Source organism: Ornithorhynchus anatinus, chromosome 4, assembly GCF_004115215.2.
Source record: "Ornithorhynchus anatinus isolate Pmale09 chromosome 4, mOrnAna1.pri.v4, whole genome shotgun sequence".
NCBI lineage: Eukaryota > Metazoa > Chordata > Mammalia > Monotremata > Ornithorhynchidae > Ornithorhynchus > Ornithorhynchus anatinus.
The window spans coordinates 6,666,989-6,688,840 of NC_041731.1; the positions used below are offsets into that span (position 1 = coordinate 6,666,989).

General features: G+C 53.3%; 1 protein-coding gene across 4 annotated transcripts in view; it reads right to left on the minus strand.

The window, feature by feature from the left end:
- Window positions 1-8,454: 8,454 nt before the first annotated feature.
- The window catches only part of ST3GAL1 (ST3 beta-galactoside alpha-2,3-sialyltransferase 1), a 33,790-nt gene continuing 20,392 nt past the window's right edge, over window positions 8,455-21,852 (minus strand). For 2 of the 4 annotated variants that reach the window (XM_001511840.4, XM_029062907.2), the window contains exons 3-8: window positions 14,753-15,620; window positions 13,482-13,678; window positions 12,658-12,837; window positions 11,715-11,760; window positions 9,638-9,757; window positions 8,455-8,836 (exon numbers count right to left, since the gene is read on the minus strand). In XM_001511840.4, coding sequence (XP_001511890.2) covers window positions 8,663-8,836; window positions 9,638-9,757; window positions 11,715-11,760; window positions 12,658-12,837; window positions 13,482-13,678; window positions 14,753-15,064 — 1,029 coding nt within the window. In that variant the 5' untranslated portion in view covers window positions 15,065-15,620 and the 3' untranslated portion in view covers window positions 8,455-8,662. The other 2 variants (XM_029062908.1, XM_029062909.1) reach the window with 2 other exon arrangements.

Here is a 21,852-nt window from a genome sequence, read left to right on the forward strand (position 1 = left end):
AAGCACTTAACAAATACCAACATTATTATTATTATGGGGGGGGGGGGACACCCCACAGTCAGGCTACAGTCGGCCTATCCTGCCGTAGTCAGATTGTACATAGGATTGACTGGGTCCCCACTGGGTGCAGAGTGCTGTACTGGGCGCCTACTGGGGGCCGAGCACTGCACTGGCAGCCTTCTGGGAGCTGAGCAATGTCCTGGGAAGCTATTGCATGCGGGGCATCGTTCTGGCAGCCCGCTGCTTCCAAAGAGCTGAGCTGGGGCAGGACACTGTACGAGGCACCTATTGACTTGTAGAGCTCTGTACTGAGCACCCACTACATGCAGAGTGCCATACCCAGTGCCTCCTATGTGCAGAGCCCTGTATCGAGCACCCACTCACGACAGACATAAAGCTCTGACCAAAGTTAAGATTGACTCCATGGCTGTGCTTCGAGGGAATTAAAATTCAGTGGAGATAAGGGCATACATTTCTGCACTTGGCTGTTACTTATTAATTAAGTATTGCTACTGAGAACCATTCTAAATACCTTATCTCCCCAGGGGAGTAGAAGTCTATAGGGGAAACTCACAGATGATAGATTACAGATTTATGATTAACCTGGAAAACATCCTTCAGTAACCTTTGTGATAGTTATAGCTCAATAAATATCACTGATTGAATTGTTCTATTTGATAAGTACTTTCTGTGTACCCAGCACTGGGTTGAAAGCTGAGGTAGACAAAATATAGTCAACATCCTACAACGCCCTATCCGGTACTGGGCTCACAACCTAAAAAGGGAGAGAGAACTGGTGTTGGAACCCCGTTTTACAGAGGAGGAAACTGAGGCCCGGAGAAGTGAAGTGAATGGCCCAACGTCACAGAGCAGACAAGTGGTGGAGCTGGGATTAGAATCCAGGTGCTTTGATTCCCAAGCCCATGCTCTTTCCATTAGGCCACATTGCTTCAGAACACCCACCCTGGGTCAGGAGGTTGAAGAAATAAATTTGTTTGGTTTCCTGTCCTGGTGAACAGGAGGGAAGGAAACAGAGGCCGGGGATTCTCTTAAACACTCCCACGGGACCCTTCCAGAAAAGCCAGTTTCTCCCAGTCTCTGCTGTCCATCCCTCCCTTGGAAATTGGCCCCCGGGAGCTCTGGCTCGGAGATGGTCCCCTGTGGCGGTGGCTATTCCTAGTGGAGAGACCCCGGGCCTGGGAGTCCGAAGGGTCTGGGTTCTAATCCCAGTTCCACCACTTGTTTGCTGGGAGACCTTGGCTAAGTCACTTCTCTATGCCTCAATTACCTCATCTGTATAATGGGGATAGAGATTATGAGCCCCACGTGGGACAGGGACTGTGTCCAACCCGATTACCTTGTAGCTATCCCAGTGCTCAGTACAGTGCCTGCACATAGTAAGTGGTTAACAAATACCACCATTATTATTATTATTATTATTAGTTCTACAATGTCCCTTACTCAGTGAGTGTCCGGCCGGTACTGCGGACGGGTTAGCTTACCTCTAGCCTGTAAGCGCCATGTGGGCAGCAGGGAATGTGTCTGTTTATTGTTGTACTGTCCCAAGTGCTTAGTACAGTGCTCTGCACACAGTAAGTGCTCAGTAAATAAGATTGAATGAATGGATGGATGGATGGATGGATGGATGGATGGATGGATGGATGGATGGATGGATGGATGGATGAATGAATGAATGAATATCCTCCCCGTAAAGGGGAATGCAGCTATTTACTGGGCTCTCAAAGAAAGCCTCCTGCCAGGGCCGCTCTCCGCGTACGATCGTGGCCGGGATCACGTCCTGCACCTTTTACTCACCCGACGAAGGAAAACACGCCTGCCTTTTGGTTGATGACTCCGTGCCCTGCCTGTCATCACTTGTGTTTCTGCTTCGCTCTCCCTCCCAGCCTGGATCTCTTCCCTGCAAATATTTTTGGTTTCCACTTCCTCCCCCAGCCCAAAGTGGCGTGTGACACAGTTCTGGACGCCCAGGTGTGTCCTAACCTCCAACCCCCAAAAAAGCGATTCCATTCTGACCCGGGGGGATAATGCAGACATTCCGCTCTACCCCTGCCTGACTGCAGTGGGTCTTGGGACCCCTGCAGTACTGTAGGCAGGGAATCTGCCTACCGACTCTGTTGAATTATATTCTTTCAAGGGCTTAGTACAGTGCACTGCACACAGTAGGTGCTCAATTAATACCAGTCAATCAACCAACGATATTTACTGAGGGTTTACTATGTAAATACCACAGATTGATTGCTTGATTATGGCATTTCCCAAGCCACTGACCTGTGTTAAGCACTGGAGTAGACATGAGAGAATCTTATCGGACACAACCCTCGTTCCAAGAGGAGGTGACATTTTAAGGGGGAGGGAGAACAGGGTTCTTAGCCCCATTTTACGAAGGAGAAAACTGAGGCCCAGAGAAGTTCAGGATTTGGGTTCCCAGTACTTGGGGGGAAAATATTCTCTGCTCCGTCCCACACCCCCGCCAGCCTGATAACTCTCTTTGTCTCTCTCTGGATCTACTTCCAAGAGGAGGAAGAAGAGGAGGAGAATGAGGGGGAAGAGGAGGAGGGGGGATAGGAGAAGGACAATGAGGAGGAGGAGGAGGAGGAGAAGTAATCAATGTTATTTCAATCCATGGTATTTACTGAGCATTTATTATGTACAGAGCATCTACTTGGTAATTGCTTAGTAGGAGGAGTAGGAAGGGGAACACTGCCTGGCACATAGTAAATGCTTAACAAATACCATAAAAAAAAAAGGAGAAAGAGGAGGAGGAGGAGGAGGAGGAGGAGGAGAGGCTTTGCTGTCCATAGAAGAATCGAAACAAAACTGATAAACACAGAACTACCAACGCAACAACAGAGATTCAGAGAGCAAGAATGAATCAGGAAGCAGCGTGGCCAAGTAGACGGAGAGAGGAAACCTGGGTTCTAATCCCAGCTCTGTCCTTGGCCTGCGATGTGACCTTGAGCAAGTCACTGAACCTCTCTGGGCCTCATTTTCTTCACCTATAAAATGGGGTTAAGATCCCCGTTCTCCCTCCTTCTTGGACCGTGAGCCCCACGGGGGACAGAGACTGTCTGATCAGATCATCTTGTACGTATCCCAGGGTTTAGCACAGAGCAAGCCCTTAATAAACACCATAATGAAACATAAATAAAAATAGGCAATCAGAGACTTACCGGGGTGGCCCCGTCCCAAGGTCCCCAGAAGGCTCCTCCTATTCCTGGACAGGGGACGGAGGAAGCGGGAGCTGTTCCTAGGGTCAACCCTCTTCGGACTACGTTATCCCAGCTGCGTCCAGGCCTGCCGGAACAGCGAGTCCAGGAGTTGACATAAATCAATAGCTGAATGATGGAAATAAAGGTTTTCAGGTGGCGGTGGTGACAGCGGCAGCCGCCTCAGGGCGCTGCACAAAGGCTAGCCAGTTTCGAGCTTCTAGGTCAGTGTCCAAGCGCACCTAAGGCCAGCAACTGAGGGGAGCAGAGATGGCCAACGGGGCTCCAATGTTCCCAGACTTCCAGCAGAGTCAACCTGGAGGGGATGCAGGGTTTTCCATCTCCCCACACAGGACCGGGAATTCTCCCGGGGTGGGCGCTGGCATTGGCGAACTGTCGGTGGCCTGGGGGGAGAGCTAGCGTTCAAAACGGGACTCCCTCCCTCGCCGACCACCACCCGGCGAGACCACCCAACAGGTTTTAGAGAATGTCCCCTCTGCCCCCGTGGGGTCAATAGCAGGCTTGATCTTTTCCAGAATGGGTGCCGGGGTGAGGGTCTCTGGCCCGCCCAGCGTCTCACCCCCCCGCCTAGGGACACCAAATTCCAGTCACGGTATTCTTCACTTCTACTTAGGCTATTCCCACACCTATTAATAGAATTTGTTAAGGGCTTACTGTGTGCCAAACCCAGGCACAGATACAAGTCAGTCAGATCAGATAGACTTCCTCTTCCACGGAAGAGGGGGCCTGACAGTGGGAGGGAGAACAGGTATTTAACCCCCATTTTGCCGACGAGGAAACTGAGGCACAGAGAAGGGAATCGACTCGCCCGACGACACCCGGCGGGCCGGTGGCTGGGCCCCGTCTCCTCGGGTCCCTCTGGGCGCAGGGAAGGACAGAAAGCCGCTGCCCTCTGACTCCCTCCCCGGGAATCAGAGAGGCACAGGCAGCAATCCCCGCTCCCCAGAGCTGTTGAGCTGCGGGTGCGGGGGATTCCCGCCTCCGTGGCTCCAGGGGGGCCTCGACCGTGGCCTGGGCCACAGGTGGAAGGCATCGGTCCTGAGAAAGGCGGGAGGTGCGATTGACTGATTGACTGGATGACACTGGAGTGAAGGCTGAGCACTGTGGGCTGAGCACTGTGGGCTGAGCACGGAGGACTGGCTGGGAGGCTGAAGCCGAGGAATGACCAGGGTGGATCATCCGTAGTTCCTTGGCGTCCTCTGCTGGTAGAAACAAATCATCTCCTCTCGGCTCCTTGCAGACCGAGGTCAACCTGCTAATTCCTTTAATTCAATCACCCTGCAAGAGGGCGTTGCATCCGGGTGGCTCAGCGGAGCGATTCGGAGAGCATGGGTTCGAATCCCGCCCCTGCCACTTAGCTGTGTGACTGTGGGCGAGTCACTTCACTTCTCTGGGCCTCAGTTCCCTCATCAGGAAAATGGGGATTGAGACTGTGAGCCTCACGTGGGACGACCCGATGACCCCACATCTCCCCCCCGGGGCGCTTAGAACAGTGCTCGGCACAGAGTAAGCGCTTAACGAATACCAACATTATTATTATCACCCGGGGTCACACTCAAGGGGCTTCTTCCGACTGCCTTCCTATTGGAAGGGGCTCCTGCAGGTCCGGGTGGCCCACCAGACCCTCAGCCCCTTGAGGGCAGGGATCAGGCCCGCTAGCTTTACCGTGCTCACCTGAGCGTCCTAACGCAGCTCGTTGTGCGCAGGGAACGTGTCCGACTAACTCTATCGTGTCGAACTCTCCCAAGTGCTTGGCACAGTGCTCTCCACACAGCAAGCGCTCCATAAATACCACCGACTGCTCTGCGGAAAGTAGGCCGTGAGCTCCTCGAAGACCCCGACTCACTCCCTTCACTCTAGCCCCCCCCCCACGTGTCCCACAGCACGTGTGTATATATGTACATATCTATAATTCTATTTATTTATATGAATGCCCGCTTATTTGTTTTGACGTGTATATATCTGTAATTCTAGTTATTTATATTGATGCTATTGATGCCCGTTTACTTGTTTCCCCCTCTTCTAGACTGTAAGCCTGATGGGAGCAGGAATTGTTGTTTTTGCTGAATTGTACTTTCCAGGTGCTTAGTACAGTGCTCTGCCCCCAGTAAGCGCTCAGTAAATACAATGGAATGAATGAATGAAAGCGATTCGCCTTCTGTACTCACCTAAGCAATTCAGGCCTGTGCCCGGGGCAAGCAATAGCCTGTAAGCTCCCTGAGGGCAAAGCTCATGTCCACCAACTTTATTGTACTCTTCTGAGGGCTTATTACTCTGCTCTGCACACAGCAGGCACTCGATAAATAGTATTGATTGATTCCAGAAGGGGGGGGGGGGGCTCAGCCCTCATTTGGGGGGAGACATTCCAGGCCACAGTCTACTTACAGCCATTAGGGTGGAAGCTCCCGGGTGGCAGAAAATATATGTTAAACTTCTGTTGTACTTCCCGAGCGCTTAGTCCATCATATATCTGTAATTATATTCGATCTATAATTTAGTATGTCTCTAATTTATTTATATTCATGTCTGTCTCCCCCTCTAGACCGTATTGAGCTTATTGTGGGCAGGGAATGTGTCCGTTTTTCATTCAGTAGTATTATTGAGCGCCTACTATGTGCAGAGCACTGTACTAAGCGCTTGCAATGTACAATTGGGCAACAGATAGAGACAGTCCCTGCCCAATGACGGGCTCACAGTTGTTGGATTGTACTCTCCCAAGCGCTTATTACAGTGCTTTGTACACAGTAAGACTCAATCAATACGATGGAACGAACGGTCCAATGTGTTACCCACACCGACCGTTCAGTAAGTACCCCTACTGCTATGCTGCCTCTCTCCGGGGGAAAAAAAACCTGTCATCTGAGCGACACCTGATTGTGATTCTCATTCAGATGGGGAGATCTCCCCATCAACCTCCCAAGCCAAGGTGCCCAAGTTGTACTGGCGTCTCCTCTGGCCCCGAGCCAAGGGCCGGGTCTCCCACCCCACTCCAACACGAAGCCCCAGCCCGGACCCAGGCTCCCCGCCCCCAGAAGGCTGACAAGTCTTTCTGCCTCTGACCGGGAACACGTAGCCCACTCTAGCCTCTAAGTTCAGTGTGGGCAGGGAACATATCTAACAAATCTGCTATCCTATACTCACCCAAGTGCTTAGTACAGTGCCCTGCACACAGTAAGCGCTCAATAAATACGGTCGATAGAATGAATGAATACAACTGATCGACTGACTGATTGAAGAGTCAAGGAAGCTGACCCCGAGGGCCAGCGGGTGAACTCTTTCTTAGCCTGGTCTTGGAGGATCGCTACCATGGCATAGGGGCGGGCTGGTGGTGTTCCCGCCGCCACCCGGGGGAAGCCAAGCTCAAGTGAAAGATCCAAATCTGCATTTTAATTTTCCGTCATCAATAAATAACAGAGAAGAGCCCCCCGGTGGGGAACCCTCAGGAAGATACAAGCAGCAAAGAGGAAACATGAGGTAAGACTTTTTTCCGATGCTCTGAGAGTCCCGTGTCAGTTTGCACCCTCGGACCTGGTGGGGAGAGGGCGGTGAGGGAGTGGGGGAAATGCAGCCCCCACTTTAGGGCAGGTCAGAGGTCGGGGGGCCAGTCAGCCCAGCCTGGTTTGGATGACACCGTGGACGGCTAGCTTCTTCAGATCAGGCCCACCCTGCCTACGCCGGGCATATTCCACACGCACCCGGCCATTCTGGTGGTTTCCATTTTCTAAGGTTGTTAAAATAATATCCTTCTTTTTTTCTCAAATTTAGAAGCTGGCTTAAAAATGATTAAAAAGTGCATTTAGAAACTAAATTTCCTCTCCCGCAGTTCCTAGAAAGCTGCCAAAGGTGTGGGGAGGCGACCCCCTCATTGGTCAGACCGGGTTGAGTGGGCAGGGCTGAGAGTCAGAAGGGCTTGGGTGAGGGGGTTGGCTTCTGGCTGAATGGTGCCGTGCCTCAGTTTCCCCCAAGTGGATGCTTTTCCCACCATTACAGGGAGGGGCTGGCCCTCTGATGCTCAAATAAGACATCAGTGAGGCCGAGGAAGACCCCACCCTTAAAGCTCTTCGAATTGCTCAGGAAAGCAGCGTTATGGAGGCGAGGACCTGTAAATGAGGAAGGGCATCTGGGTCGCTGCCGAGAAGAGGTTCTCGTCCCATTTTGAAAAATGACGTCAGCGTCACAGTTCTAAAGGCACAAGGTCACCACGAGATCTGCTCACCTGGGTTCCAGAAACCAGCCGTCCAGTGGGGGCTATGTCAACCCCGGCTATGTCAAGGAGGAGTGTGGTCCCGAGGGCTGGAGGCGACCCCCAGGTCCGTCCCGATCCCTCCCTCGACCCTTGCTACCTGCGAAACCGGAATCCGAGATGCCACCAGATGCCCCCTTGCTGACCCAAGGAGTCAGGCTGAGGTCACTCACAGGCAGGGCAGTGGAATGGGACATCACAGAGACTCTTCTGAGGAAACTCGCGGAACCCGGGGCAGGTCCCCCTGGGCCTCCCGACTTCCTCCTCCTCTGCTCTCCAGAGACAGTCTGCCCCCCTCCTGGATCCCCGTGGACATGGGCACCACTTCCGAGTCATGGCACTAGACGGCGGGATCTGGGGCGGAGGAAGGCCGGGTGCTGAAAATATAAGCACCAGGCAAAAAGGCATCCAGAGCCCAATCCATACCAGACAGGGTACAGGCTGGCTGGAAAACGGACGGTGTCCATGGCTCAGAACTGGGCAGGTGGCACCCTCATGGACAGACGACTGGGGGTCCTTTCCTCCCCTGGATGGTAGGGGGCCGCGTGCAGGCCGCAAAGACCCTCACAGAACCCTCCAAACACAGTGGGCACGTCCCGAGTGGACCAGGACGGATCCGAGGTGACCTCAATCTCTTGGACAAAGAGAACGTGGACACATTTCCAGATGTCTGACCCGCCCCATCCGATACTGAGGTAACCCTCCTTCGACGAAGAAGGAGAAAATGCAGTCCACGCTGGCTAGTTTGGGTTCTGGGGCTACTCCTCCTGCTGGGCTGGCTACCCACCTCTAGAGAGGCCAACGCCGAGGGGGAAGCAATAGGGTTTGCAATTCCTACAGCCAACACCTGGGAGTGCTTCTGGATTCAGCTCCTCCCGGCCGTCCCCTCTCCCTCTTCCATTCCCATCTCCACCCCCAGATGGAGCCCAGATCCCTCCCCCTCAGGCATCTCTCTTCCCCCCCCCCCCCGCCCCCCATCCCAGCGTCAGGAGTCCCAAATCCAGTCTGGCCAGGAGCGGATGGCAGGCGTCGCCTCTGCCCATCGGGATCCCAGGAGAAGGCCCCAAATCTTGAACCGGCCCCGTAGATCCATCAGGGACCCCTGGCCGGCACCTGGACACCCCGATACCCTTCTCCCCGCCGCCACCGTGCGGGCGCCCGGGGGGAAGGGTCATCTCCCCTTGAAGATGCGGATCTTGTCTTCGGACGCCAGGCTAGCCGTGATGTTGGACTCGAAATCCCCGTCGTGGACACCTGTTTTTCGGAAGGCCCCCGCCGACGGGTTGTTCTCCCAGTAGTGATGCCAGTTGCCTTTGCTGTCAGCACCAAAGCCGTAGAGATCCACCTGCCAGAACCAAGAGATAAGGACTCGCCGCTCGGACCCTCACGGTCCCTTGGGGTGTGAGTCGGGCCTCTACTCTAGGTCCTTAGAGTATTGAGCTAGGTGAACACCGGTAGGTCAGTGGGCTTTGGGCACTGGGCATCGGATGTCAAGCAGGGTAGGGAGTTGGGTACCGGAGACTGGGTGTCGGCTTGTATAAGGTGCTGGGCTTTTGGGACAGGGCACTGGTTGTTGAGTTGTTCTGGAGATTGGATGCTGCATATTGAGAGATGGGCTATGGGTACTGGAGGTTGGTTTAGAAGTTGTCACATCGGACATCGGCTGGCACTGGGAGCTGGGCTTTTGGGGTTGGGTATCGGGCACCGAATGTTGAGTTCTACTGGGTAGTGGGCATTGGGTGCTGGTTACTGAATGCTGGGTGTTGGGAATTGGGTGTTAGCTGACATGGGGTGCTGGGTATTAGATATTAAGTAGATTTGGGCATTGGGTACTGGATATGGGACCCTGGGCGCTGAGCTTTGGGTAGTAAGTGCAGGACGCTGGGTGTTGGGCATTGGGTACTGGTTGCCGGACACTGGGTGCTAAATGTTGCGCACTGACTGTTGGACATGGGGTTGGGTATTTGGGGTTGGTTTGGGGGCCGGGATTTGGGCGATGGATGTCGTATAAAGGACTTCATCATTTTAAGTCCCGCTGACACGGCAGCTTGAAAAATCTGAACCGTAGGTGCTGTTTCGGGGACACCTGATCTGCTCAGAGCCTCAGTCTGCCTGCCCGGGGAGCACAAAAAGGAGAGTCCCTTACCTCATCACACACGTGGAGGGAGAAGATGACCGAGAGGATGCCAGTGGACGGATACCGGCCGTGGCCTTGGAGCCAGTTGTCGAAGACGTACTTTATGAACACCGGGTGATAGATGAGGATCTGCGGGGTTTGAGGGAGGGAGCCCAGAGGAGGCAGGTCAAATGGGGGGCTCTTGGAGGTGAGGGAGAGACCCTCCTGGCCCCCGGCGAGCCAAGGAGAGAACCCTGGGCTTGGACCCCTCCATCCCCCACTCGCCCGCCCCCGCGTTCCAGGATGATCACCGCCCCTCCCCAGGAGGTCAGTGGCTCCCCACCTTTATTTCCCAGCAGGCGAGAGGTGAAGGGGTGGTTGGATGGGGAAGCCTACCACATTTCAACCTCCCCCACCCCCGAAGATAGAGGGGTTAATTTGCCCAGGAGGACCCCTCAGGGTTCCAGCTGGCCGGGGGCCGGAGGGAGGTAGAGTAGCCCTGCTCCTACTCCCACAAGATTCTAATTAGAGGAATTCACAGTCCCTCGGTGCATCCGACTCTCCCCAACCCACCGCATCCCGCCGGCGCTCCCCCAGCCCAGCCCCTGGCCCCGCTGAGCCGGTAATCCCGGTGACAGACGCACTCAGGATGGGCTGCGGGGCCCGGAGCCGAAGCTGCAGCTGGGCTGGGTCCCTCTAAAACAGATAATTCAACTGCATACACAAGCATACCTCTAGGACCACTTTACATATATGCAAATGTTTGCCCACCTGAGCGCGTGCGCGCGCGCACACACACGCGCTGGCTGACCCTTCCTGATTAGCAATCAAACAGCAGTCAGACCTGGTGTCCTTCCTCCAAGGATCCTGAGCCCCACTCAGGCCTGCCTTCTGAGAATCCCGAGCTTCCCTCAGGCCTTTCCCCCAAGGATCCCAGGCCTCATTCAGGTGTTTCTCCTGAGAATCCCGAGCCTCCTTCGGACCTTTCCCCCGAGGGTTCTGAGCCCCACTCGGGTTTTTCCCCAAAGGATCCCGAGCCTCCTTCAGGTCTTTCCCCCAAGGATGCCGCGACTTACTCAGACCTTTTCCCCGAGGATTCTGAGCCCCGCTCAGGCCTTTCCCCAAAGGATACCGAGCCTCGTTCAGGCCTTTCTTCCTAGGATCCCAAGCCTCTTTCAGGTCTTTCCCCCAAGGATCCCAAGCCTCACTTAGGCCTTTCTCCAGAGGATCCTGAGCCTCATGGATGCAGTGGGGCGGTGGGTAAAGTGCTCCTTTCTAAGTTAAGGCAGAAAACCTTTTCTCCGAGGATTCTGAGCCCCGCTCAGGCCTTTCCCCAAAGGATACCGAGCCTCGTTCAGGCCTTTCTTCCTAGGATCCCAAGCCTCTTTCAGGCCTTTCCCCCAAGGATCCCAAGCCTCACTTAGGCCTTTTCCCTGAGGATCGCGAGCCTCATGGATGCAGTGGGGCGGTGGGTAAAGTGCTCCTTTCTAGGTTAAGGCAGAAAACTGAAGCTTGGGCTCGGAAGTGGCCCGCTCTGTATCCTGGGTAGAATCTTGGGCACATCACGCAACCTCTTTGGCCCTCGGTTTCCCCAGCTGTAAAATGGAGATAAGATACCGCTCCCCCTCTCCCACTTAGGCTGAACCTAAGTGTGGGACAGAGACCGTGGCAGGTCTGATTATCTAAATACCATAACAACAGCAGCAAGACAACAATGATAGTAATAATAATAATAATGCTACTCTGCTTGTTTCTCCCCTTCTCTAGGCACTCAGCCAATCACTCGGCCAACCAGTGACATTTATTGAGAGCCCGGGCTACAGCAGGCCTCCTGCAACTGGACTGATAAGGGCCACCCGGAGCGGGGATTGTCTCTCTTTATTACCGTATTGTACTTTTCAAGTGCTTAGTACAATGCTCTGCACACAGTAAGGGCTCAATAAATAGGACTGAATGAATGAGGGGGCCGGGGTCCAGAAGAGGAACAGGAGGGTAATTTACTGTCCGGAGTGGGCCCAGTGAGAGCTGGGTCAAAATGACGACACCAAATGCAGTAAAGGAGCTCAAAAAATAGAAAGAGAGAGAGAGAGAGAGATGCTTAATTCACCTTTTCTTTGCTCACTTTGATTTTACGCGGAACCGGGACATATGTACTGTTGGGGAAAGAAAAACGGTGCGATATTAGTGAAAGTCCAAACACGCCAGGACAAGGACAGTCCTGGCCCATTTATGAGTCAAAAGCCACATGTCCCGAGGCCCCAACCCCAACTCCAGCTCAGTCCCAGGCCCGGACAAGCCCCAGAGAAAGCAGTCAGTGACTTTGCTTCTAGTCACCGGTTGCATGCCTCCAGCAGCAGGGGGAGCCCCGGTCTCAGTTTCCCGGCCTCAGTTTCCCGGCCTGGGCTTCTCCCCATTGGATATTGGTTCATCGGTTATTTATAAACAGTCCACTCGGGAAATAAAACCCAACCCAACAGAACAGATACAGTGGGCTGTTGCTCACTGGCCTTACCCCCCGTCTATAATACCCCATCGCCTCTCTAAGCAGTCGGTCGGTGGTATTTGAGCGCTTACTGTGTGATAAGAATGATAATTATGGTATTTGTTAAGCGCTATGTGGCGCACATTGTTCTAAGCACTGGGGTAGATACGAGGCAATCAGGTTGTCCCATGTGGGGCTCACAGTCTTAATGCCCATTTTACAGATAGGGTAACTGAGGCACGGAGAAGAGGCTGGCCCAAGGTCACACAGCAGACAAGTGGTGGGGCCAGGATTAGAACCCACGTCCCCTGACTCCCAAGCCCGTTCTCTTTCCACTAAGCCACGCTGTACGGAGCACTGTACTAAGCGCCTGGGAGCGTGCAATACAATATTTAAATAGACACATTCCCTGCCCACGACGAGCAGAGACCATCTCCTCCCTTCTTGGGCACGGCTGGCCCCGGGTGTGAACCGGCTGAGGCGGGTAGTCAGGCGAGCCACCGGTGGGGCTTCCGGGCCCCTTCCACCCAGGCAGCTCGGGAACCACCCGCCCCTGGCCTTTACTCACAAATAGATGGTCCCTTTGGTGATGGCGCTGACCACCCACTGCAGGTCAGTGGTTTTGAAGGGGACCAGGATCATGCTGACGTTTTCCGCCAGCTCCGTGAAGCTCTCGGGATACATGAAGTGGTGAGTGGTTTTGCTCCCGACATCGGCCTCGAACCCAACTGTGGGCGCCCGGTTCATTCTGCCGCGGGAGGAGGGCAAAGAGAATCGAACCCTCCCTTGCCCTCCCCGGTTCTGCCCTTCCTCACCGACCCTCAACTCCAGCTCTGCTCTTCCCTCCCTCTCCGATGCTCTGATGGTTTGGAGTCATTTAACTGTCAGCTACCTGTGGGCTCGTAGACGCCTAAGTGCTCAGTACACTACTCGGCACCCAGAGGTGTCCAGGACGAGCTCTGTAATCAGAAGGATCACAGTACAGTGTTCTACATAAAGGAGGCTCTCAGTAAAGAACTCAGCAGAGAGGAGGCACTCAATACAGTTCTCTTCACCCAAGAGGTGCTCAGTTCAGTGCTCTGCCCCCAGGAGGATCCCAGTACCGTGCTCTGCACATGGGAGGCACTCGGTAGAGTTTCCTTCATACAGAAGGCACCCAGGACAGTGCTCTGCCCACAGGAGGATTCCAGTACAGTGCTCTGCACACAGAAGGCGCTCAGCTCTGCAGAGAGTGGGTGTCCAGGAGCCACCGACGTAACACCGTTAGACGGTAAACTCCCCGTGGGCAGGGACGGCATGCCTCGCTGCCGCGTGGGCTCCCCAACGCAGATCCCGCTGGCCGCGTCGGAACCCGGTGGCTGCATCCGGGGGCCGCTCTGCCCGCTCACCCACCTGAGCACAAAGTCGTGGCTGTCGATGTCTGACCCGTAGCGGGACTCCTTCAGGTTGCCCGAGTTGCCCACGACCGCGCAGCGGCGGCAGGCCGGTGCCCCCTTCCCCAGAAGGGGGTCCGCGTCCCCGGGGATGGTGGCAAACAGCTCCCTGAGCGTCTCGTTCAGGCTCCGGGGCTCCTTCTCCCTCTGCAGATTCTGCGGGACGGAGGAGCGGAGGGGGTGGTGAAGCGCGGGGCGGGGAGGGAACTGGGGAGGAAGGGATGGGGGGCGGGGAGGGAGGGCACCCGGTGAGACCGGGCCCGACGAAGCGGGCGGGGAGCATTCCCCGATTCAGTCCCCAAACTCCCAACTAAATCAAACCACAGTCCGCCTCAGCACAGATGTACTATAACCATTCTCAGGGCTTAAGGCTACCTATATATTAATAATGATAGCATTTGTTAAGCGCTTACATGTGCCAGGCATTGTATTAAGCGCTACGGTGGATACAAGCAAATGGGGTTGGACACAGTCCCTTGTCCCACATGGGATTCACGGCCTTAATCCCCATTTTACTTATAAGGTAAAGGAGGCCCCGAGAAGTGAAGTGACTTGCCCAGAGTCACACAGGAGACAAGTGGCGAAGCCAGGATTAGAACCCAGGTCCTTCTGACTCCCAGGCCCGGGATCTATCCATTAGGCCATGCTGCTTTCCTTACTCAGTCCTTTCGTACTCGGGATGTTATCGGTTTTGGCCTTGTTCTCCCTTCTGCTCTCTCTGTATTGGTAAACCACTAACCTCTGCCAGCTCTTCCATGAAAGTATAAGCTTTCTGAAGGCAGGGGCTGTACCTTGTCCAGATGTTAAAGCTGCCTTGGTTACACTGGATCCTTACCATGGGCAGAGTCTTGTACTGGACACCTACCTCGGGCAGAGCACCATCCTGAGCACCTGAGGTGAAGCAAAGCACTGAACTGGGTGTCTGCTGAGTGCATGATACTGTACTGAGTGCTTACTACGGGCAGAGCATTATAACGGGGGCTTACGGTGGGCAGAGTACTGTATCGAGTGCCTACTGTGGGCGGGGCACTGAACTAGGTGTCTCCTGGGTGCAGAGCACTGTATGAGCTCTTGGACAGATCATCCCAAAGAATCACCAGACGGTCCAGTCGGTCAGACGAGGGGAAACCGAGCCGGCAGGGAAGACGGAGTCAGGCCCAGCCCCCAAATGCATACACGCCTTCCTCAATCCCACGCCGCGTACACGCCAGCCACGCCTCCCCTGCGTACCAGCCACCACCTGTACGTGTCCTCGGGGACGAGCATGTTCTGGGAGGTCAGCAGAGGTCGGACCGTCTGATTGAACCGCGCGTCGAACCAGGGAGACAGCTTGGGCTCGGAGACGCAGCGCCTGCAGCCGCAGGACCCGAGGGGGAAGTTCATGAGCCTCTTCACGTGTTCCGAGAGATGGAGCAGGAACTGCCTGGGGCCCCAGAGGGCCGCCCCGGCCTGGTTGGCCAAGTTCATCAAGAAGGGCGTGATGAAGGCCAACAGAACGAGGAAAGTAAAAAGCTTCATGATCCTCTTCCGCATCGCCACCATCTTGCTCTCCCGGATCCAGCTGGGACGGGGGCGGTTCCTGGGGCGTGGGAGTCTATTCCCAGTCAGGGGACAAGGTAGAAGGAATTCCTAGCAGACCACCGGCTCCATGCTACTTCCTCCCATGGAACGCCATTCGTTTCCACAAAGAGGCCAACTGTATTACGGTCAGTGTTTCTGGTCCTTTTTGAATATTTTAATTCGCTCCAGGAAAAAAAAAAAACTTTTCAGAATCTATTTCTTCGGCTCGCCCTGAACAGCGGCTAATTTCTCTCGCTGAGGCTTTAATCAAAACTAATAACTGTGGTTTCCTTTCCTCATTCCAACAGATTGAGAGGTAATTAATAACAGTGTCACCCGCTGCTTCCTCTGTAGGTGGAAATATCGTCAAAAGAGTTCAGCCTGAAATTAAGGAATAAAGGAACAGATCTCTCTCCCTCTCTCTCTCTGAATCTCTCCTTTAGATTTCAAAGAAATATTTCATTGCTGCAAGTCATTAGTGCTTTCTGAGTCCTGAGCTCCAGCCAGCAGGGTTGGGTGCCTGTGAAGTCTTGGCCACCTGCAGTCGAGCGAGAGGGAGAAGAAAGTACAAATGAGAAATATTGCTCGGTATTTTCAACCCATCCCTGCTTTAATTTCTTCTTCCTCGCATTCTCCGCCTCGGGGAGAGTTTGCACAAGTGGGAGAAGATACCCAGCACGGGGGTTTGCAGGATCCCGTGCCTGGAAATTCACCTCTGGTTCCGTGGGGTTGAAGGGAGGTAATGTGGCCTAGTGGAGAGTGCGTAGACTCTGGAGACCTGGGGTCTTAATCTCACCCTACCCTGACACTGTCCCGCTGTGCGACCCCGGGAAAATCACTGACCTCTCTGGGTCTCTGTTTCCTTCACTGCAAAATGGGCATAATAAAGTCCCCCACTTCGCAGTTGTGACACCCAGGGGGAGTCCGGTCCAGTTGCAAAACACAAATCAGGAGGTCAGTGAAGGTCACCAACCCCAGCAGGAGATGAAGCTCCCAGACGGAACGGTCAGGAGGTGGGAAGCTTTCTAAAGAGCCTCCAGCCTGGATCTCCCTGGTGCCCTCCATCCAGTCATTTCTGCAAGAACCACGTGTCTTGCTTTGTGACGGAAAATCCTGAAATTCTCCATGCCACGGAAAAGCGAACAGTCTTCTCTCTGGTGGGAAATTTGGTTACACATTCGATTATTCAGCTATATTGCCTGGACACGTGTCCTTCCTGCCCAGGCCTTGTCTTCCTCCTGCTCTTTCTAGCCATACATCATTTCTGTCTGCTTGTCCGCCTCTCCTATTAGAGTGGACCCTCCTTGAGGGCACGGTACACGTCTTTTACCTGCCTTGTATGCTCCCCGTAGTTTGGTGCAGTGTTCTGGACATGGTACGTGCTCAATAAATAATACTGATTGGTCACCTGATTAAAAGGCACTGAATTAATAATGATAATTGTGGTATTTGTTAATCACTTACTACGTGCCAGACACTGTACTAAGCACTGAGGTAGATACAAGGTACCTGGGTTGGACGCAGTCCCCGTCTTACACAGAGCTCACGGTCTCAATCCCCATTTTACAGATGAGGGAACCGAGGCACAGAGAAGTGAAGTGACTTGTCCAAGGTTATACGGCAGACAAGTGGCAGAACCGGGATTAGAACCCAGGTCCTTCTGAATCCCAGGCTTTCGTTTGCCAACCCCCTTCACCCGTCCGAAGGTCTGCTCAAGTAAATCATTAAAGATGGGCCAGGGAAAGAAATTCTACAATTGATGTTTCACAGTTCTTACACACAGAAAATATAGTGTTCTTCTAATGATAGAGCACTGGAGTAGATGCAAGATAATTAGATCAAACACCATCCCTTGCAGCGTGGCTCAGTGGAAAGAGCCTGGGCTTCGGAGTCAGAGGTCATGAGTTCGACTCCCAGCTCTGCCACTTGTCAGCAGTGTGACTGTAGGCAAGTCACTTCACTTCTCTGTGCCTCAGTTCTCTCATCTGTAAAATGGGGATTAAAAGAGTGTGAGCCCCACGTGGGACAACCTGATTACTCTGTATCTCCCCCAGCGCTTAGAACAGTGCTTGGCACCTAGTAAGCGCTTAACAAATACCAACATTATTATCCCTTGCCACCTCAGCATACGCAGCCTAAATGGAAAGAATGAGGAAACTGAGGCCCAGAGAGGATAGGTGATTTGTCCAAGGCTACTCAGCAGGCAAGTGCTCAGTGCTTAGAACAGTGCTTGGCACACAGTAAGCGCTTAACAAATACCATCATTATTATTATTATTATCATTATTGTGATTAAGTGACTGTGCTGGGCCTAGAACTCGGGCTTCTTGACCCCCAGTCCTGTGCCCTTTCCCCTAGGTCATGTGGCCTCTCACCCTCAAGAAGATTGATCACGCACAGGAAGCAAAATGGCAACCTGCACTGAGGACGGCAAATACGACAGCAGAGCACAGCATACGGACTATTTATATTAATGTCTGCCTCCCTCTGGACTGTAAGCTCAACGTGGGCAGGGAATGTGTCTGTTATTTTCTTACACTGTTCTCTCCCAAGCGCTCAGTACGGCATTCTGCACACAGCAAGCGCTCAATAAATATGACTGGCTGAAAGACAACCTGTCATCGTGAGGGCAGGGACGAAAAGGGGCAGGAAATTCAGGGAGGACAGGGCAAGCTTCAAAGAGGGGACAGGCCAGAGGGCCACCATTTTGCGGCTTTTCAGCCTGACAGGAAACACTCAGGTCCCTTTTAGAGCTGAGGTGAGCAAGCATGAGGTCCAGCTTTCACAGCTATGACGCCATCGCTCCCGTTGCCTGTGGGGAGTAGGTGGCTGTGACCAAGAACAATCTGTATTTGCACACAGGATAATTGTCCTTTGACTCCCAAAGCCATTACCTCACAACTAAAACGGCAACGACCGATCCCGCCCTTCCACCCTTAGGGAGGGAGAAGAGCGAAATGACCCGCTCCTACTCACCACTGCCCATCAAATCGGGAGTTTCGATTCAATTCCCAGGAATCCGGTTTGCCTACACCTTAGGCGTTGACCACACGGGAGGGACATTTCACCTATCACTGCCCGATGAAGGAAGTGACTCAAGGAGCAGTGGCTTTTAGAGGTGGAGAGCCGGGGCTGGCCCGGGGCTGGGAGGGCACTGGGACGTGGAGAGAGAAGTTTGTTCTGGGTGGGTGGATTTCCCCCGGCACACTTGGATTTACTCACCAGGCTCACCTACGGGGCTCGGATTCACTCACCGACACAGAGCCCAGGTCAGCTGAATCTAAGAAACTTTCAGTCAAGTGGAGGTTGCTTTTCTAAGGGGTCTGTGCCCTGATGATGCGGCTTTATTATTATCGTTATGCTATTTATTAAGCGCTTACTACGTGCCAGGCACTCTTCTAAGCACTGGGGTGGATACAAGCGAATCGGGTTGGACGCAGTCCCTGTCCCACCTGGGGCTCACAGTCTCAATCTTCATTTTACAGATGAGGTAACTGAGGCACAGTGAAGGGACTTGGGCACACAGCAGACGAGTGGTGGAAGCAGGATTAGAACTCATGATCGTCTGCCTCCCGGGCCCATGCTCTATCCACTACCCCATGCTGTTTCTCGCTGGTTCCTTTGCCTGGGGCAACTGGGCTCAGAACCAGTTTAGAAAGATACCCCAAAGAAGCAGAGGGAAAAAAGCAGTCTTCCAGGCCAAACATTTCAGGCAACCGTTACATTCTCTAAACTGTCAGCTCCCTGACGGAAGGGATCAGGTCTACCGACTCTGTTGTACTCTCCCGAGTGCTCAGCACAGTGCTCTGCACACAGCAGACTACCAGCTGGTGAGGGCACGGATTGACACTATTAATGTCTGTTTACTTGTTTTGATGTCTGTCTGCCCACTTCTAGATTGTGAGCCGGTTGCGGGCAGGGATTCTCTTTGTTGCTGAATTGTACTTTCCAAGCGCTTAGTACAGTGCTCTGCACACGGTAAGGGCTCAATAAATACGATGAATGATCGAATGACTGACTGTATATCTACCTAACACTGTTCTACTCTCCCAAGTGGTTAATGCAGCACTTCAAACATAGTAGCATCGTGGCCTAGAGGAAAGAGTAAAGGTCTGGGAGTCAGAGGACCTGTATTCTAAACCCGCCTCTGCCGCTTATGTGCTGTGCGACCTTGGTCACGTCACTTCACCTCTCTGTGCATCAGTCCCCTCATCTCCAAAACGGGGATTTAATAGCTGTTCTCCCTTCTCCCTTGACCGTGAGCCCCGCGTAGGACCTGATTATCTTGTATCTACTCCAACACTTAGTACCGTGCTCGGCATATATTAAATTGCTTAACAAATATCACCATAGTTACTATTACTATTCCAATAGCAAAAGTAGACACTATCTCTGCCCTCAAAGAGTTTACAGTCTGCTGGGGACGTTGACAACCGAACCCCCGGTCACTGGCTGAACCCCGGCAGATGGAAGGTCGGCAGGAGTCAGGAAAAGTGAGATCCTTATTGTTGCCAGGTGCCCCGGCCTGCAGGTGACACAAACGGTGGTCCCAACCCTGGTTAGGGACCACCTGTGGGGGCCAGGAACCAGCGAGGGACCGGGTGCCATGTCCGGCCCGCTGAGGCCCAGTCTCCATGTCTGGTCTGCCGGGGTCCAGGATCTGTGTCCAGCCTTCTAGAGACTGGGCTTCATGGCCAGGCTGCTGTTCTGTCAGAGATGGGCACTGGACCCTGGCATTGCTTAGAAGAAAGCAGCAGTTCCCACAGTGCCCTACATAGCCAGACGGAGGGTCTTTGGAACCACAAATCACCATTAGGTCAGTGGTGGAGCGAACCACCTGGGGAATTATGATCAACGTGCCTCCCTACGGGGCTGACCATGCCTACCAAGCCAGCACCCTTCTCCTTCCACGAGCCCGGCCCTGCCGGTGAAGGGAAAGGGGTCTCTTTCCTCCAATCTCTTCCTTCCTCTCCCCTTCTCCGTACTCTCTCTCCCGAAGCAGTGGTTCAGCAACTGTCTGGAAGGTGGAAAGAGGGAGCAGATTGGGCTTGTTGGGGCATCGTGGGGGAATGGGGAAGAAGAGGAAATAGGAGGTGAGAGGAGTATCAAAATACCTTCTTTGCCCCGGGGGGGGAAGGTGGGAAGGTGGAGAGCTCTTAAGGAAGATAAGTTGTTCCAGAGAGGAAACACAAAGGACAAGAACAATTGCTAATCACAAACACCATGAATATGTAGCTCAGGTTCTATTTTTCCCAAGCTCTTCATTTTCTCCTCACAGCATCCCTCTGAGGAAGGACGGAATTACGATTTCCATTTTACAGATGAGGAAACTGAGGTCCATTTTGCGGGTGAGGAAACTGAGGCCCAGTGGGTCACACAGCAGGCCCACGCTAGAGTAGATTTCCGGGCTCCTCGATCTACGATTTCCACTAGACCACACTGCCTCTGCCCCTTAGCAGGAGAGAGGGTACCCTGTTTATTCTGAATCCTTGCTTACCCTGAAAGTACTGTGGACTGGTCCAGTTTCACCAGCCAGAGTAGGCTCTGGTGGCTTAGGGAAGGGATATCCAAAAAATTCCCCAGAGTGAAACTGAACTGAATCATTACTGGAACCCAAACAAGAGTGTCAGGAAAGTGTAAACTCCCCTCTGCGTCACAGTGTGCAAAAGTTCAGCTCCCCCGACCTCGCTGATGCCGGGACCACAGGGTGGAGGTTGGGGTAGGGAGCCGGGCCCAGCCCCAGCTCAGCGGAAGCTCTTCAGAAGGAAACTACCCAGTTCTTCCCCTTCCTGGTTTTGCGTCTTTCTGGGCATAAAGCGCCTAGGAGCTTGTTATTATCATTAATAATAATAACGATGGCACTTGTAAGTGTTTACTATTTGCCAAGCACTGAGGTAGATACAAGTTAATCAGGTTGAATACGCTCCCTAATCGACATGGGACTCACACTCTTAATCTACATTTTACAGATGAGGTAACTGAGTCACAGAGAGGAGACTCCCTGCAAATATGACTTGGTACAGTGCCTAGTACAGTGCTGACTTGGATACAGTCCCCATTCCACATGGGGCTCATACTCTTAATCCCCATTTTACAGATGAGGAAACTGAGGCACGAAAAGTGAAGTGACTTGCCTAGGGTCACTCAGCAGGCAAGTGGCAGAGCCGGGATTAGAATCCATGGCCTTCTGACACCCAGATTCGGGCTCTATCCCCTAGGCCATGCTGCTTCGCTGCCGATAAACGGACGTGAACTTCTCTGTGCCTCAGTTACCTCATTCGTAAAATGGGGATGAAGACTGTGAGCCTTCCGTGGGACAACTTGATTACCTTGTATCGACTCCAGCGCTCAGAACAGTGCTTGGCGCATAGTAAGCGCTTAACAAATACCAACATTATCCTTATTATTATGTGAAGTGTCCCGCGAGGTTCTCCAACCTCGTTCACTAATGTCGAGGTCCCTAGATGGCACTGTCACCTTTCCAACCCCTGAGCCTCTCCTGTGGCCAAAGCAGGACTTCTGGCTTCTCGGTGCCGATGACCTTGAGGTCGGCTGGAACACCAGCCCAGTAGAGGTCGAAAACCTCATAATTACGCCACCAGAATTTTCCACTTTGAATCTCCAACCGCACGGACCATGCGATGAAGTCCCCACCGAGAAACTGAACCAGTAATCTGGCTCGAGAAATTTCTATTTTTTAATTTCCTGGAGGCTCCGGTGAAGCCTGCGGGCCTTCCTGTGGCCTTGCCCAAGTTTAGGCATTTCATTTCC